This window comes from Canis lupus, chromosome 12 (assembly GCF_011100685.1).
Source record: "Canis lupus familiaris isolate Mischka breed German Shepherd chromosome 12, alternate assembly UU_Cfam_GSD_1.0, whole genome shotgun sequence".
Lineage (NCBI taxonomy): Eukaryota > Metazoa > Chordata > Mammalia > Carnivora > Canidae > Canis > Canis lupus.
The window spans coordinates 11,848,804-11,866,774 of record NC_049233.1 but is presented as its reverse complement, the minus strand read 5'-3'; the positions used below and the strand labels follow the sequence as shown (position 1 = coordinate 11,866,774).

Below are 17,971 nucleotides of genomic sequence, written 5' to 3'. Positions count from 1 at the left end.
GCACAATCCTGAACCACATTTTCAGTAGTGATGTCCTTGGCCTTGTATATGGCATTTCCCCCACAGCTGCCAGAGTACCTGCGGCAGATGAATGCCCTCAAAGGCCATGCAGTGTTCCTCAGAGGATGTGGTCTCTGCAAACAGCTCCAGCAAAGTATAGCGGCTGTCAAAATCCATGTGCTGCTCGATGCCATCTTGCTGGCTCAGTGACAGAAGGACGTGAGCCCGACTCCCTGTAATCCACACCCAATCTGTATCTTCTCCTCAATCTCAATACTTTACCCTGCCTATTCTAGACCATCTATCCCCTACCCTAGAGGCTTTCAAACTTCTTTGTGACTGAGACTCACAAGAAGGTATACATTTTACATGGTAACCAGATACAAACATACACACATACAACTGAAACATATGTTGAATGCTACAAAACTTACCCTACCAAGTGTTACCTGCTAGTTATTTTACATTTAAAAAAATGTTGGTTGTAACCCACCAAACTGATTTCATAATCAACGAATAAATCTCAACCCACCATTTAAAAATACAAACCTATCCTAGTCTCTTCTCTGCCACTGTACTGAGAATGGACAGATAAACTGAGTGCTATTATTTCATTCTATTCACATACCTGTAACAGTTTATTATTCTATATTCTTTTTTTTTCTTGCACTGAATTGGTATCCACCAAATACTAGGTGTTCTTTCCAAGCTGGGAAATCCCTGCTCTTTTTGTCCTTACTCTTTATGGCCCCCTTCTCTCCAGTGTTTTCCTTCTTCCCCTGGCTGTCTCTTACCAGCATCGTGGGCTGCCAGAGCCTGTAGCATCTTGCCGGCACTCCGACGGATCTGAGGCTCAGGGTTGCATAACATGTGCATGAGCAGGTCCAGAGCTCCTGTCTCCCTGAAGACCCCAGTGAGGGGCCCGATGCTGGCATAGGCGCTGAGCACATGGATGGTGTGGAGTACAGCAGCTGTGAGGCTGGAGGTCCCACCTTCTGCCAGCTGCCTGGCAGCCCTGCGCACCAGCGCCCGCACATCAGCCTCCATCTCTCCCATTGCTGTGTCATCCAGACCTCCTGGATCTCGGGGGAAGCTTCCTGAACCCCCAGCTGGTTCGTGCTGAGGTCCCTTAGATAGTGCCCGCTCACCTAACAGCATGGGGCAGTTGGCATAGACTTCGGGGGCTGACAGCCACATGAGGATGTGCTCTGTCTTGCCCTCTCCCACACCCACTCTCCCCACTTCCCCACACTTCAGAACACTCCATCGGATCAGGTATTCAGGATGCCCATCATGCCCAGGCCGCTGTCGAATAAGCTCTTCAGGATATGCCTGCAGCCGGGGCCCCAAGGGCACCATGAGGTCCCCGGCACGCCGTTCCCCAACCATCCTGACCTGGGACACACAAGGAGAAAGGTAAAGGCAATGAGGGCTAAGAAAAAGACTACATGGAGGGGATGGAACCTTGAGACACAGATCCGGTGCAGGGTGACTGGTAGGCTGCACAGTGGAATTTACGGACCAAATAGAAAAAGCCAAGAATGGGACAGAATATATAACATGAACATACTTTGGGATTTGTAAGGAAGGAGAATGCAGCGGAAATGGCAAGCGGATGAAACGAAGGGCTTTAAGAAATGGAAGAGGTGACGGAAGAGGGTAAGAACAAAAAGGTCTCAAAAGAGGTGACAGCTAAGCAGGACAGTCTGGGCAGAAGAGCAAGACAACTGAGGGATACAGATCAAGACTTAGAAGGATAACAGGGATGAGCAGGCTGGACGGCAGCATGGGAGACAGTGGGGCCAGAACAAATGGGGAAAGTCAGGGTGGAGGGAAGGCAGGACAGGGCGTAAAAATGACAGTGTAAAGCTGGAATGTGAATATAAAGGAGTGGGCCATGACAGATAGAATAGAGACGAAAGGAGGTTGGGCGGTGGGCCTCCACATCCGGATGGCTGGATGGGGAAAGCGTATCAGGGTATTGTGAGCAGGGTGAGCAGGAGAGGCGCTGAGGGGGCCAGGTGAGATTCTAGGAAAAGTGACCAAGTACCGCCTGGCATGTAAGTTGTATGCACAGTGAGGGTCTAAGTCAGAGGGATACATATGGAGGTGGTAATCATGGAACTGAAGGGTAGGAAACGAGATCAGGAGATGGTGAAAATGTGAGAGAAGAAATATAGCACAGATAAGACTCAGGTGTGACCCTGAATTCTGGCTCTTTCACTTACTCTGTGGGTATTTTCGTACAAGTTACTTCATCCCTGAACCTAAGCTCCCTCCTCTGCAACATGGTGATAGTATTCAAAATCACCTCATGAAGTTGTAAAAATTGAATAAGACCATGTATGTAAACCGCCTAGAACAGCCACCAGTACATAGTGAGAGCTCAGTAAACACAATCTAATGTTATTCTTAGCTGGAGAAGGGAGGAGCAGTCCTCAGATAAACTGAGTTATTGAGCCAGGAGATGATAAATGAGCAGGAAGACGGCTATGCTGATGATCAGGAAAAGGTACGTAGGATATGAAGCAGTATAGGGACAACGGGGAGTGGTGAGAATAGGAATGGGGGCAGATGAGAGATGACAGACGAAAGGCTTGAAGAAGACAGGAAACATGGGATGTGGACCTCGACGGGGACCGGGGTCCGGGTAGTATGGGAAGGGGAGAGACTGGAAGGTAATCAGGGATGCGGCGATGGGCAACGGATGAGCAGGGTGAAGTAAAACAACGAACAGGCCGAAATGGGGTTGGGGGGAGGGGGGAACTACTAAGGGCCTAGAACCAGAGCAGTAAATTGAGGTGTGGAGGTGAGGTCGGGACCCGGGGATGAGACAGCAGGTGGACGGAGGTAGCAAGGTCAGGCCCAAGCTTGCCGACCATCAGGGGTCTGGCGGAGGAGGGGTGCGGGAGGAGGCCACCAGGGCAGCGGAACGGCTTTGGGGGGCGGGGTGAAGATGGGGGGGCGCGGTCCGAGGAGGCTGACAGGACCGGGCGAATCTCGGAGGGCAAGCCGTGGCTCCCGTCGTCAGCCCCACGGAGAGCGGGTCAGGGAGCGGGTAGGGGACGCGGCAGGGAGCGGGTAGCCGCAGGACTCTCCTCTCACCTCCCACTGCCCGGCTCCCTCGCTGGGAGCCAGCGGCCGGTCCCGCCGTCCTGGCCCCGCCTCCTCAGCAGCTCCCTTCCGGGTCACACGGCACGGGCGGGCGCGGCCCGGCTCCTACGGGGGCCCCCGCGGCCCACAGCCGAGCGAGGCGGAAGGGCGCGCGGGTGGAGCATGCGCAGTGGCCGCGGCGCTGCGCGCGGGGCGCGCGGCAGGCGGAGCCCGCGCTCACGGTCACGTCGCTCCTTGCCGCAGAAGTACGCAGCCCTTTCCCTCCATCACCTGGAAGGCCCGCTCGCGTTTCCTGGGTCGGCCTGCCCGGTCCCCCTGAAACCTACACTTCCAACCCCGAAGCTGTCCTGAGTTCTCACCGGGTCACGTGGCCATGAGTTTCCCAAACCCTACAGCCGTGCTTTGGATTGGTGGAATCACTTTTCCTATTGATTAAAATTGCTCCTCTCTGTGTTGGCCTAGAAAGCTAACAAAGTCCTGCGCAAAGACAAAGGCCCCAGCTCCCAGAAATGTTCCTTCAATTAAGTTGCAGAGTTCCACAGCCCAGAGTGCCCCTTGGCCTTGCCATTGTTCTCATCAGGCGGCCAGGTTTGCTTCTCAGAGCAGCGGCTGGAGGTTGGTTCGCGTTCATACTTCCCTCCCTCCCTCCCTCCCTCCCTCTCTATGCGGAAAAACGGAGGCAAAGACTCCACAGTCTGTGCACAAAAATGATACATTTATTGAAAGAGTATTTTTTTTTAATACAAAAGAAAGCTCTGTACATAGGACTGTGACCATGTCCACTATTCCTGGGTCAGCATCCCAGGGGAAGTAGAAACCACTGACATACTCCATTCACACACACACACTCAGGCACACGCACGCGCGCACACACACACACGCACACACACACTCCAGAGCCACCAAGAAAGGGAAATACCAAGGGTTGCTGCACATATAAATGCCACCTCATCCCTGACGCACACATGTTCTCCCAAGGCCACGCTCACACAACACACATTATAAGCACTTTGCCTGATTCACTCACTGGGTCTGTCTTTTGTGGGAAAGAGAGGAGGAATTCATCAGTCTCCTCCCCTGGGTGGGGGAGTGGAGAGTGAGTGAGTGATGGTGGAGTGAAACAAGAGCAGAGAAAGGGGGCTGGGCAGTTACAGACCTGAGTCCCAAGCTCCCCACTCTCTGGCCCCTGATTTGCCATGCCCCAGCCTTGTAAGCCACCCATAACCCCCAGCTATCTCCAGGAGAAAGCCCAGAACGGTGACTTCCATCTCGGCACCCCAAATCGGGGCAAGACAGCAATGGGGGTTAGAGGTTATGGGGGTTCTCAGACACATCGGCAAATCATCCCCTTGATAACTAGGCTGTGCGCACAAACTTCCCCCACCCCTTCACCTAATCACAGAAGCAGGATTGTTCCTCCTGAAGGCAGTCACAGGGGTTAATAAAACTCTACCCCAACTGCTGCCCTGTTCTGAAAAAGCTCCCTTTCTGGATAAAGGGGGTGAAGGTAGGCTCTGACACGGGGTAAAAGACCCTCCCCCTATGCTGGCCCATCCTCAAGGTCTACCCCAAAGGGGGCAGAGTGGGGTAGGGCACGGCCCCTGTACAAATTACATAAATACTGAGGTTACACTTAGAAAAATAAAGTCATTTTCTTCAAGGCTTTTTGTCTTAATTTAAAAAAGTTACAGTAGCTGCTCACTCCCTGGGAGAGCTGCCCATTTCTGGCTCCCCTATCTTTATATTCAGCCCAAGAGCTGCTCCCGTTTCTTCTGACCCCCATTCCTGCCTCTCAACCCCTCCCAGACCCCACCCTGCTCACTGCAACTTGGGCCCCAGGCGGCTGCAGGCCTGGGGGAGCACAAGGCTGCAATGCCCATGCGTGTGGCACAAATGAAGTCAGTTGCCTCTACCTGACACCCTCCCACCCCCACCCCCACATTTGGTCTCCCTCTTCCCTCTCCCTTGCGACAGCCCTAGAGGGCAAAAAGAGACCCAGGGCTGCAGGTCACCCTGCCCACCCCGTTGGGGCATGGCCTGAGGGCCCCTCCCCCGGTTTTCTCCTGGCAACAACCCAGGACCGGGCAGTCCCAGAATCTCCCCTACACACTGGCGGGGCCCCGAGCTCATGGGGTGGTTCCGTCCCCAGAGGCCCAGTCAGTTCCGGGGAGCCCCAGGGCTCCCCAGGGAAGGGGAGCTTGGGCAGGGAGGGGGACGAGAAACACGCCATAAAAAAAAGTTTAAATATTTTAAAAATATATATTTATAGATTTGTTTTCACTTCGTCTCCTCAAATAAAAAGTTCAAAATCAACTTTTAAGTAAAGCAGCTGGGGGGAGAGGGGGAAGACAGGGTGAGAGGGAACACTGGCAGTTCCCTCCGACCCAGGAGTTCCTGGAGTCCCAAGGGGACCGGCAGGGCAGGGCAGGTGGCCCCAGGAACCTGCTCTGTGCACAGGCCCAGCTCTCAGGAGCTACAGGGACAATAGGGCATCCTGTGAGGGAAGAAGCCCCATCTCCCCAGGTGGCTCCCTGAGGGGCACGGATAGGGCTCTTGTCACCCAGCCTGTGACAGACACGGTGCTGACAGCAGGTCAGCAAGGAGGCTGGGAGAGGACCCCCACTGCTTCCTCGGGGGAACACGGTGCCTAGTCCCACAGAGGCCTGTGTGTGGGAAGGTGGGGCACGGTCCCATTGGATAAGCTAATACTCATGGCAAACATGGAGCCAAGCTGGCTAGGGGAGTCTGAGGAGGGAGGACAGCCCCACCATCAACAGAAAATGGGAGGTGGAGCCAGAAGGAGGGGAGGGGGAGGGAGGATGGGGTGGAGGGCAGGCTGGCCCATTTCTTTGGCTGGAGTGAGAGGGCTCAGTCCTGTGGCTGCCCACTCCTCCTCCCTGCCTCCCTCCTGCGGCCCGTCAACGTGTGTGTAAAGAAAACGTGAAAAGGCAACAATAAATAAGTGGTGCCATCCCTTGGGCCATCTGTCCAGGGTGGCAGGGCGGATCAGTCACTCTTGGTGCTGTGGGCGGCGTCCAGGTTCACCACCTGTAACTCGGTGAGGTTGCTGCTGCTCCCAGCCTGCTGCCCTATCACAGCCATCTGGAGGGAAGGGGGTGTGTAAGGAAAAGGAGGGCAGGAACTGACCAGCCAGCTCAAGCTTCCCCCTGCTGGCCTGCCTGTCCACCACGAGCCTGACTGGGAAAACAGATGGGCCTCCTGGCTTAGGGAATCTTGGCTTAGACCAATGGGTAAATGAAATCCCCAAAGTCAAGAGAAGGAAATGGCTGGGTTGGCTGAGGTGAGGTGAAGGGTGCCCCCACACCTACCTGGTGAAGCTGAACTGCAGAAACAGGGATCTGCACTGTCCCAGATGGTGCTGTCAGGAACACCTGGGGAACACCACCTGCATTGGGAAACCACAGGAGATACTCAAACTGCTTGCTCAAGAGAAACTTCCAGATACTAGTTGGAATGGAATGCATGAGTATCCTAGTGGACAGCAATGGGTGTGGGAATGTGTGTGCAAGCATCCGTGTGTGTGTGTGTGTGTGTAGTTTTATGTGTGGGCATCCTTGTTTGGGTATGGGTATATGAGTGTATATATCTATGTGTGTATGTGGGGGGCCATTTGGATATGTGGGTATGTGAGGGAGGAGGACATGGTCCCCCTTAGCCCCAGCCCACCACTCACCTTGCTCCTGGACCTGGCTGTGGGACACCTGCATGGTGGACGGCGCCTGGGGGAAGGCATTGAGCACGGTGAGGCTGCCGTCAGCCAAGCCCGAGGTGGGTGCATACATCACCGCATGGGGACTAGGGTACATCATGTGGCCACCCACAGTTGTGGGCACAGATGACGTCATGATGGTGGCAGGCAATGTCACTGGCAAACACAGACACACATTAGGGAGGTTGACACCGGTCCCTACTGATCTCCCCCATCCCACCTCCAGGAGCTCCAGGGCTCCGGAGTCCTCCTGCCATTGCCCAGGTCAGAAGCTTGATAAGACTTGTTCCTCTGATCCCTGTCATCGGCTAAGAAAAGCCTTATTTTTGTTTAAATACCAACCTTCTGTTTGAGCACCAACCTTTAATTGTATCCTATCACACTGTACTATTCAACTGTCTATCTCTCCAATTCTTCGTTCCAAGACCATAAGGTCCTGGGAGAAACAAGAATTGCAATGACTGACCCACTCCAAGGAAACTCAGATACTCCCCTTTGAGGAGGTTCCATTATCCCATTTTTTATTTCTCACCGCTCCTCTCTCTTCCTTTTTTCTTTTTTCTCCCTCTTCCTAAACGTGTGGCTAACAAATTCATCTTTTCAACATCAAAGGTTAATATGCATAAGATCACCTGGGATCTTATTAAAATGCAGATTCTGATTCAGTAGGTTTGGGGATAAAGCTTATGAGTCTACGTTTCTATCAAGCTCCCAGGTGATGCTACTTCTCTGTCCATAGACCATATCTTGTGTAACAAGGTTGTCAATAACAAGAACTTAAAAATAATTTAATTTTGAAAGTGTTTCATCATTTCTGAAATGACTAGAGACACTGAGCAGAATTATAGCTACTCAAAACCTAGAATACCCTCCCACAAGGAGACAAATGCTCTATAAATCTTTCCTGATAATTAAGCAAACATGTGTCCTTGGGAAGTAACTTCTCCTTTCTGGGCCTCCAGCTTTTTATCTGAATGAGAAGAAGGGTGGCTCCGATGGTCCCTAATTTCTTCCTGAAATCCAAAGCCCTACTGCAGGGCAGGATCCCAAACCCAGCCATCCTCACTTGACTTTCCCATAAGGATTAAGATAAAGGTTAAGCCAAAAGCCTCCATCTCCACATTAAGAAATTCTCTGACCTTAGTTATGGGAGGGGTATTGCTGGGCACCTGCTCCTAGGCCTCATGAAGGACGAAGGGCAGGGAGAAGAGAGCTTCAAGCTATACCTGTCCCGCTGGAGGAGGTCTGCGTGAGGTCTGTGCTGCTGTCGCGAGAGGGAGACGCTTGCTGTGGGGCCTGGTGCACCTGAATGGCCTGCACTGGGACCTGCTGGGCCACTGCCCCTCCTATAAGACACAGAGACTTACTCATGCTGTCCCACCCGGCCACCATTGGCACCCACAAACACCCCAGGCCCAAGGTCTGGCATGCTGCTCCCTAACTCCCATAGTTTCCTGGGGGCTAAAGAGGCTTTTCATGTCCTGAATCTTGTCTTCTTGGGTTTCTGCACTCTGCACTGGCCCCTCCCACCTCCTTCCACCCCTAGGCCTTGCCTCTGCCTCCTTGGTTGATATAGGAGCCGGCACCGAACCATCAAGAACATGACCTGTCCTCCAATCAAGGTAGGGAAGTGGTAGAATGTCTACTGTCCCTGTGGCAGGGGGACACAGGGCTAGGCTGGCTAGACAAGGCCAGAGGGTATGGTTGAAACTTATTGACAAGGACAGTAGGGGTCCCAGTGGGGAAGGGCATGCCTCCCAGTGGGACCCAAGTGGCTTCTCTCAGGTTCTGGCTGGCCCCTGTCCACCCTCCTTCTGAGCAAGGAAAGAGGTTCCCCTTGTGCCAGCCCTAAACCCACTCTTGGCATGCTCATTCTGCCCCTTGTGACTCACCAGGCATGAGGGTAAAGCTGGTAGGCAGCTGCATGAGGCCCCCAGAGGAGACAGGGCCACTGCCTGTACTCTTCAGCACAGTCCCGTTGGCACTGCTGACAGCGCTGGGGCTGACGCTAGCAGACACTGGTGCCAGGTAGTTCGTGATGGGGAAGGAGGGGCCGCTGCTGACTTGCATGGTGGTAGAGGTGCTGGGTGCTGTTTGGATGGTGGAGGTGGTACCCGGCAGGTTGGTGACCGTGAACGCCTGTTTCAGTGTGTCCTACACCCAGAGTAAAGACACAGCAGTGAGCCTCTACCAGACTCTGCCCCTGCAGCTTTGTGTGACTGACAGCCCAGACTGGAACCAGTGTGCTTGGGTTCAAACCCCAGCTCTGCCATTTACCTGCTGTCTGACCCCGGGCAAGTTACTGAGCTGCAGAGCTTCAATTTTCTGTCCATAAAAGAAGACTTACCGCATAGGTGTTTTTAAGATAAATAGGTGAATATAAATAAAGTGCCTGACACCTAAAAAAAAGTAATATGTATTTGCTGCTCTTATGATGATGATGATGTCATCATCATAATTTCCTGAATTCTGTGTCCCAATGGACTATGAAAATCACATTGGCTGCGGAATCAGGACACAGGGGTCTATTCCCAGCTCTGGTACTGACCATCTATGTGATCCTGGGGAAATCACTTCCTCTTTCTGAGCCTCAGTTTTCCTGGGGGGGAAATGAAGGGGACTAGGCTACTATGTCCTCTTTAAAAACATCCTTCTAGCTCTGACTTGCTAGGTTTCTGAGATACGGACGGACGAGAGTTTTTCAGGGAACTTAGGGTTTCAGAGAGATCTTGGGTGTTTGGCAATTAAGCACTCATGTCAAATTCTTAAGATTTAAACTACCAAAGGAATTAATTCCTCCAGCAAAATTCCCTGAGAATAAACGAGCCCTACTGCTTAAAGAGTTTGCAACTACAGATGATATGCCGGAAAGAGGGGGAAAACCTGGAGCACTGACTCTTCCCTCGGTGAGCCTTTGTTCTTAGAAGGGGAAGGAGGAAGCCACGAGCTGAGAACCAAGCCCAGAGAACTGAGGGGGTTCAAATCCTGGGGGTGGGTCAGCGCGGGATGTTTGCTAGGCAGCCGAGTTCGAAGGCCCTGATTGGTGAAGGCGTTGCTAAGGCAAACAGTGCCGCTTCTTCCGATTGGCCAGTTAGTGAAGGGGCACCCGGAAGGTGGAGCTCCCTAGAGAAGCAACGGAGGAAGCCCCGCCCCCTCTCCTTACCGGGAAAAGGAAGGGGAAGGCGTAACTAGGGCCGGCATCCCTAGCAGCCGCGAATACACTCCCTAAACGTGCCCAGGCCCGGACATCCTGAAGAGGTAGGCGGCTGGCTAGTTAGGTAGTCTCCAGCCCAGTCAACCAGCCCGCCTCCCGACAGTGCTGGGTTCCCAGGACCCTGGGGCCCACGAGTGCTTCCTTCCTACTCCCTGGCAACCCAGCCTGCTGCGAGGGCAGGGCTAAGCTACGCCCCCGCCCCCAGCAGGGAGACAGCTGGCGGGAGGAATGCAAGGGCCCTGCCAGGCGGGCGGGCTGCAGGCGGGAGGCCGGCCTGGAGCCGGAGCCGGCCTTATAAGGGCACGGAGGCCGCCCGCTTATCTAGGGGGCCGGCCTCCTGTCAGGATGGCGAGGATGGACACCTGTCCCCTAGGATGAGGGGCACTAACCCGGCTCCGTTCCACATTAGTGGGCACCTAACCTGAGTGAGGGAGAGAGGTACCCCCTCCCCTCTCTGCCGGTGAAGCCCCTCCCCTTCCTTCCCCTCAGATAGGCGACCCAAACACACCTTGGTCTCCCCACTGCTGTCGGACTCCGACACCTGGTAGGTGAGGTCTGTCTCTTCAAAGCCCGTGGCACTCATTCTCTGGTCTGTGGTGGGGTCTGAGCGGGGTGGAGAGTCTGGCGAGTTGAGGCAGGTCTGAATCAGTGCCTTGCCAGTCTCACTGGTGATCATGGGCTGCAGTTTGCGGGTGGCAAAGGTATACACATGGCCTGTTTCACTGGCCACCAGCAACAGCACCTGTGTCCCTGTCAGCGTGGACAGCTCATAGGCCTGGGGAGTAGGGGGAAGGAGATGGGTAGATCAGCCAAACTTTTTCTACCTTCCTTGGGAAGTAGGGAAGAGAGGAAATACATAGTGATCTCAAGCCTCTGCTCCCCACCCAGAGACCTTCCTCTCCAGTGACTGGGGCAGGGGGAGGTATCTATCAAGATATCTGAAAGAGAGTTGGAGAGCAGAGAAACTACCCCATGCTACTCCTTTGAGAAGCAGCCACTGACCTGCAGATACCCCAAGCAAACACAGACCCCTAGTGACAGAATGTATAATCTCAGAGGAAACGGAAGGGCCCAGGTAGCTGCTCCTGAATACAGCTTGGTGCCAGGAGTCTCACAGAGAGGGCTCCCACCCACCCACTCTTCACTGTCATAGGAACCAGACAGAATGAAGTTGCTATATCACTGGAAGTCCCGTAAGACATTAGGGATAAGGGGTCACATTAGTGCTAAACTGTCCTCATGTTTCTTCCCAGAAACTGCACAGGTCCTAACCTGTTGCCATTTTGTCCTCATGCCCTATCATACTGTGCTACCAGCTTTTTTCTTTCCTTGTCCTGATGCAACAGTGTCTGGAGTGATGGGAGATGGGAGCTAGGTTAGCAGCTACTACCCTGCCATGAACCCAGGGAAGGGACCTACAAAGGTGGCCCCACAGATGGCATCCTTACTCCCAGAAAAGTTCCACAACCCACCTTGGAAGCAGCTCTGGTTTCTATATGGGACAAAAATAAACACCAGCCAATGTCCCCAGGGTTCTAGCTTCTTGTTTCCCAGTTCATCTGCTTCCATCCCTCCCCCTCCCTTTCCTCTCTCCCCTTTTCACTAGATAGCTGGCTAGAAGAGGAAGAATTCCCAGGTACCTCTGCAAACCTCCCTGCCTTCCCCAAAACTCCATGCACAGACACTCCCTAAGGCTGGAAATCCCACTTGTCCCAAAGGCAGATGGTCCTGAAGGCTGTCCTGCAGAGTGCACCGGTTTCCAGTGGATGTGAAGGAAGACACATGGCCATCGTGGGACTCAGTGCCTGCTGGTCAGAGCAGCATCAGTTCTCCTGCACCCTGCTCCCTTACCTGGGGCTCCTGAGCCCCATTTGGTCATCAGCCCTGCCTCTCCTTCCAGCCAGCAATACTTGTGGTGCCCACCTTCCTCCTACACAAGCTGGCTCATTGTTGTTATAGAGCTCCAGCCTCTTCACCTCCATACCTTCCCGTAGGCTCCCTGCTTTTCCGGCACCCACCCCCGAACACCAGAAAGCACTGGGTCTAGGGACCCCCGCGTCTCATCACCACCCACCACCCATCACCACTCTCCACCCCTTCACTCCGCAAGGGCCCTCTTCCTCTCTAGCGCCCGTCACTCCCACCTCGGCGCCTTTCCCTCTTCTCTGGACGTTCCGGACATCTCCCCTCTCCCCACATTTCCCCGGCGGCCCCTCCCCTTTCGCCCTCCCGGGGTAACAGCCATCCCCTCCCACACACCTCCTGCGGACTCGCCGCCTCTCACCTCCGCCTCGGCTCTGCCTTCCTCCCGGGCTCCCCCGGCGTGTCCCCACCCTCCCGGTCCCCCGTGGCCGGGCAGCCTCCGGGCCCTGTACCTTCTTCATGATGCCCGTCTTCCTCTTGCTGAAGGTCGTGTAGCGCCGCAGTTTGTTGTCGATGAACTCCATCTTGATCTTCACGCGGCCCCGAGTCTTCTTACCCGGCTTGGCCCCGCTCACCGCGCCACTCACCGGCCCATAGCCTCCGGTGGCCGCCGCCGCCGCCTCGGGCCCACCGACGAGCTCCATCTCGCTCAGGCTCCGCTTCAGGCCGCGCCGCTCCGCGCCCAGCTCCTCCTCCTCGCCCGACTCCGAGTCGCCCTCGCTGCCGCTGTAGAGGGCCCCCGCGGTGGGCGCCGGGGTGGTTGTCGCTGCTGCTGCAGCCTCCCGCTCGAGGCGGCCCGGCCCGAGCCCCGCGCCGTTCCCGGGAACCCGGCCCCCGTTAGCCCCGCGAGTCCCGCCGCCGCCGCCGCCACCTCCCGGCCGCCCCGTCGGGGTCCGGTTCAGGCTGCCCCCCAGGGCCGAGCCCCGGCCCAGCGCCGCCGCGGCCCCAGCTTGGCTCGGTAACATGGCGCTCAATGCAGGAGGGCGGACGGGCAGTCAGCGAGGAATCGGAGCCGCCGCCGCCGCCGCCATCGGCTTCCCGGCTCAACCCGGCACTCCCGCTGCTGCTAGAGCCGCTATCGCTGCCGCCGCTGCTGCGAACCCGGGGCCCCTGCACGCCCGGGCCGACCTGGGCCCTCACTTTCTTGCCCCTGTGGCCCGGGTTGCCCCAGGCCGCGCGGAGCGCCCCCTGTCCGTCTGCTAGGGCGGCGCGCCCGGCGGCCGTCAGCGTCCCCCGGGGGGCAGGGGCTGCTGGCCGCGGCCGAGACGGCGGGTGGAGGGGGCCGGGACCACGCGCTGGCGGCGGAGGGATCCCCCGACCCTTCCCCCCATATAAAGAGATACAATGTTTCCTTTTATGGCGAGGCCGCTCCTTATATGGTGAGCCCCTGCGCCCCCGCCGCATTGGTCCGCGGTTCCGGCACCTCCGCTCCCCATTGGCCCACAGGGAGCGCTTATTTGCATAGACATACCGAACTCGCTGCTGTCATTCCGCGTCAGACGGCGACTCCGAAAGGGGAGGAGCCGAAGCCTCTTAAAGGAACAGGAGAGGAGTTACCGACTCCGCCCCCCGACCAGAGAATGGTAGAATTGGGAGGGACCGGAGGAGAGGAAGCCTGGGAGTGGACCCAGGCGCAGTCCTGCAGCGGGACGCTAGCAGCCCAGGGAACGCCGCACTGGAAGGGCTGGAAGCAAACACCGGGGTAAAACCTGAGAGGACTGTGCGGGTTGCAGTAAATGATATAATACAGCCCCAATTCCAAGGGAGTACAGGGATTGGAGCACTTCCCCACGCCTTCCTGAGGGAGACAAATTTACTGGCTAAGCAAAGGAGGCTTGGGTCCCCGGAGTCCAGACTCGTCGCTTCCCCTCCCCCCGACTTCCTTTCCCTTTCCCTCTCTTTTCAAGGCGACGACACTTTCCCACCAGGCTGGCTCCCCGGTCCTCATTCATCATCCTCTATACTGGAGGGATCTTTGGCAGACGGACATCTGGAAAAGACCGAAGGAGACAGTCGGCCTCCCGGTCCCCGAAGGGGGCAGGGAGACGAGATGAAGATCAGTGAAGACTTCCAGCTGCGGGCTGGACTGGGGGAGGAGGTGGTCCCAAGGATAAAACCCACCCCACCGCCTGTGCAAAAGCCTGGGAAAATGTAGAGCCAGGCAGAAAGTTACAGCAAGTAAGCAAGCCAGTCAGCCAGCCAGCCAGCGCGCGCGCGCGCACACACACACACACACACACACACCCTTCTATGGATAGCCCATTGGGGGTGGGGAAGGAGGTAGTTTAGTCGGAAGAGGAGCGGGACAAAGCCCAGGTTCAGGGTGTGGGTCGACGTCCCAGCTCCAAAGCCTTGAACATAGCTTGGGCTTTGCTGTTACAGAAATTCAAATCTGAGATCAGCCTCTTCTCTAGCCCTGTGCCTGGAAACAAGTACCAAATTCCATCATATTCCTCATCGTTGGTACCCACCCCACGTTGGGATCTTAATGCAAATTAAATGAGATGGAGACTAAAGCATAAAATGGTCAGTGAATAGTTAATAGAAACTATTAGGGTTAATAACTCCTGGGATAAACATTGGGCTGTCTTTAAGGAGATGAGAGAATGATGATTCCTGCCTTCAAAGTTTTTTTGTGAAGATTAAGCAGTTGGTCATGACCCTTTGGTGGTGGTGGTAATGAAATGAACTTAGTGTACTGCAGTGAGCATTTAAAATAATAAATTAGTGTGGGTATCCCTGGGTGGCTCAGCGGTTTAGCGCCTGCCTTCAGTTCAGGGCGTGATCCTGGAGTCCTGGGATGGAGTCCCACGTCAGGCTCCATGCATGGAGCCTGCTTCTCCCTCTGCCTTGTCTCTGCCTCTCTCTGTGTGTCTCTCATGAATAAATAAGTAAAATCTTTTAAAAATAAAATCGGGGCAGCCCGAGTGGCTCAGCAGTTTGGCGCCACCTTCAGCCCAGGGCGGGATCCTGGAGACCCAGGATTGAGTCCCACGTCAGGCTCCAAGCATGGGGCCTGCTTCTCCCTCTGCCTGTCTCTGCCTGTCTCTCTCAAGAATAAATAAATAAAATCTTTAAAAATAATAATAAAATAATAAATTATTGAGGGATCCCTGGGTGGCGCAGCGGTTTAGCGCCTGCCTTTGGCCCAGGGCGCGATCCTGGAAACCCAGGATCGAATCCCACATCGGACTCCTGGTGCATGGAGCCTGCTTCTCCCTCTGCCTATGTCTCTGCCTCTCTCTCTCTCTCTCTCTCTCTATCATAAATAATAAATAAAAAATTAAAAAAAATAAATTATTGAGATTACAAAATACAAGGGCAAATATTTTTGCATAAAACTTTTGTTTGCATTATTTTTAGGTTGAATTACAATGGCCATTTTATAGATCAAGAGGGTAGCATATTGCCGATTTCATATAGTTCAGCGTGGGTGTGTACCAGATAAAAATGTCGATTGCATTTCCTACTGTGAGCCAAAGTCCAATGAATTTGATAAACAGTGAAACAAGGTATGTTCAAGTGATTTGTGAGAACTAACGTGTGTATATATATGCTCATCAACCTCTAACTACGGGAGTTAAGAGCCCTACTCTTCCCCATTTCCCAACAGTTCCAAAGATTTTTTTTTCCTTTTCCTAATTTACTCTACATAACAGGTAGTTTAACATATGGAATGTGTTAGCTTAAGAGGAAGAACAGGTCAAATACATACATGGGTTCCAAATGGTGCTTGGGACTGTGATTTATCTTGAGTAGTAGTCATAACCACAGCCCTGGGCTGATTCCTGCCTGCCTTTGAAAGACTTTTTTGAGACCACTAGTTTAGACATGTGCAGGGTTGACAACCCTTAGCAGTGCACCCCAGAGGACAGCTACTGACTGCTGCATGCACTGGGTATGGTGTGTGGAATGAGCACAGCTCTCAGTTACCCTTTGTCACATAGACTGACCGCTTCCATTTCACCCAATCCCTGGACCATTGCACACCAGCCTTAGTGCCCTACACCAGACTGAATTACTGCATGTTCCAAAGCCAATATTGTTGATATAAATAAAGCCAAGATTGAAAACTGGCTCACAGGGCACCTGGGTGGCTCAGTCAGTTAAGCATCTGATCCCAGGATCCTGGGATGGGGTCCCTCATAGGGGTCCCTGCTCAGCAGAGAGTCTGCTTCTCCCTCTGTTCCTCTCCCTATTTGTTTGCTCTCGCTTTCTCTCAAATAAAATCTTTTAAAAAAGAAAAAAACTGGGGCTCACAGATGTGTTTTGTTTGAACCATGTAGTGTTTTTGAAATCAGGAGATTTACATAAAAATCTGGATTCTCTCAACAAATTCCAGTTTAAAAAAAAAAAATTCCAGTTTTTAGCAACTCCAGATCTTGCACCCACAAAAGCACTGTAGTGTGGAGCTGAACTGAGTGGTGGCCATAGCAGAGGCTTCTGCTCTCAGGTTCTATAGTCTCCACATGGCTCACTGAGCTCAGATAAGTGCCCTGCCTGGCCTCTCTGGAATGTGAGTTTGGTGCTTCTCTGATAAGGCCTATATCAAAGTGGCCCCTATGAAAGATGGGAGCTCATGTCCACCCCAGACCATGAAGGACCTCCAGAGGAGCATCAGAATCATAGCCGGATGCCCCAGATACCATACCATTCCCACCTTGACCTCTCTTTCTCCTGATTTTTTTTTTAAAGATTTTATTTATTTATTCATGAGAGACACAGAGAGGGAGAGGGAGAGGGAGAAGCAGAGACATAGGCAGAGGGAAAAGCAGGCTCCATGCAGGAAGCCCGATGTGGGACTCAATCCTGGGACTCCAGGATCATGCCCTGAGCTGAAGGCAGGCGCTCAACCACTGAGCCACCCAGGCATCCCTTTCTCCTGATTTTTATCACCCAAGTAATACCAGAACAAAATTAAGAATTGCTTTTAAAAATTGCTATTACACACACACACACACAAAAAAAAAAAAAAAAAAAAAAAAAAGGAGAGAGAGAGCAAGAAAGAAAGAGAAAACCAAAAACTACCTCTCTAAAAGTGTTTGCGTTTGGAATTAACCTTGACACAAGGATGCTTCATGGAGTAGAAAAAAAGATCTCAATTGTGATGGGAGCATTAGAGAGAATAGAAAGGAAAAGAGGTCTTGAGTCAGTGTGCCCAGGAAAAGTCTGGAAAGCCACACTCCAGAGGCTAGTAGTGCTTGCCACTGGAGAGTAGAGTTGGAGAGAGAGGAGTGTGTTTTTTGCTTTATACAAGTGTATACCATTTGACTTCTTCCATGATCATTGTAACTTTTTTCTCTTAAAATTAAGCAAAGAGGGCACCTGGGTCATTCAGTGGTAAGTGTCTGCCTTTGGCTTAGGTCATGATCCCAGGGTCTTGGGATCAAGTCCTGCCTGCATCAGGCTCCCCCAGGGAGCCTGCTTCTCCCTCTGCCTATGTCTCTGCCTCTCTCTCTTTGTGTCTGACATGAATAAACAAAGTCTTTTAAGAAAATTAAGCAGAAAAAAAAAAAGAAAATTAAGCAGATAGAAACAGGATAGAGGTAGAATAAATGGATCTTGGTGATGGGCTGCATAGGGGAGAGGATACACAGGGAGGAGGGCTTATGATGGATGGAGTAAGGGTGACTATCACCCCAAAATCGGTACCATTGATGGAAAAAGAGAATTTGGCTGGAGAAGCAGGATTTTGAGGGAGTTTTCAGTTAGGGCCCAAGGAAGCAGGCAGTGAGAAATGCCCTGGAGGAAATGGGAAGTGTGGTCTGCAGCTTGAGGCAGAAGCTAGAATTGAAGCTAATGCTCTGGGAACTATCCACACTGAAGGATTGATTAAAGCCACACAAGGTGAGATGAGATTCCAGAGGGTGAGCACACGGAGAGAGCAAAGCCAAGAACAGAATCCAGAACAGCTAGCTCTGGGGCAGGCAGGCAGAAGGAAGCCTCAGCCAGAGCTGGAGAAAGCTGGTCAGAGAAGGCGGAGATGGCTT

General features: G+C 53.4%; 2 protein-coding genes and 1 long non-coding RNA gene across 9 annotated transcripts in view; 1 reads left to right on the top strand and 2 right to left on the bottom strand.

Moving 5' to 3' along the window:
* The window catches only part of CUL9 (cullin 9), a 39,938-nt gene extending 36,684 nt beyond the window's left edge, over nt 1–3,254 (bottom strand). For all 7 annotated transcript variants that reach the window (XR_005367718.1, XM_038554129.1, XM_038554130.1 and 4 more), the window contains exons 1-3: nt 3,106–3,254; nt 795–1,395; nt 79–233 (exon numbers count right to left, since the gene is read on the bottom strand). Coding sequence is in view for 6 of the 7 variants with exons in the window: in XM_038554129.1 (XP_038410057.1) it covers nt 79–233; nt 795–1,389 (750 nt within the window). In the remaining variant the exon portion in view is untranslated. The remainder of the gene's footprint in view (nt 1–78; nt 234–794; nt 1,396–3,105) is intronic.
* A 554-nt stretch (nt 3,255–3,808) lies between these two features.
* SRF (serum response factor) lies at nt 3,809–13,141 on the bottom strand. Its single transcript, XM_038554128.1, has 7 exons — nt 12,434–13,141; nt 10,567–10,833; nt 8,737–8,998; nt 8,071–8,190; nt 6,809–7,000; nt 6,444–6,520; nt 3,809–6,216 (listed from the first exon to the last, which is right to left on the bottom strand). Exons 1-7 carry the CDS (start codon nt 12,944–12,946, stop codon nt 6,121–6,123), a joined length of 1,527 nt encoding a protein of 508 aa, XP_038410056.1. The 5' UTR covers nt 12,947–13,141; the 3' UTR covers nt 3,809–6,120.
* Nucleotides 9,951–12,791, top strand: LOC111098263. Its single transcript, XR_005367716.1, has 3 exons — nt 9,951–10,102; nt 11,777–11,869; nt 12,468–12,791. It is a non-coding gene; the product is annotated as an uncharacterized LOC111098263 (long non-coding RNA).
* Nucleotides 13,142–17,971: the final 4,830 nt, after the last annotated feature.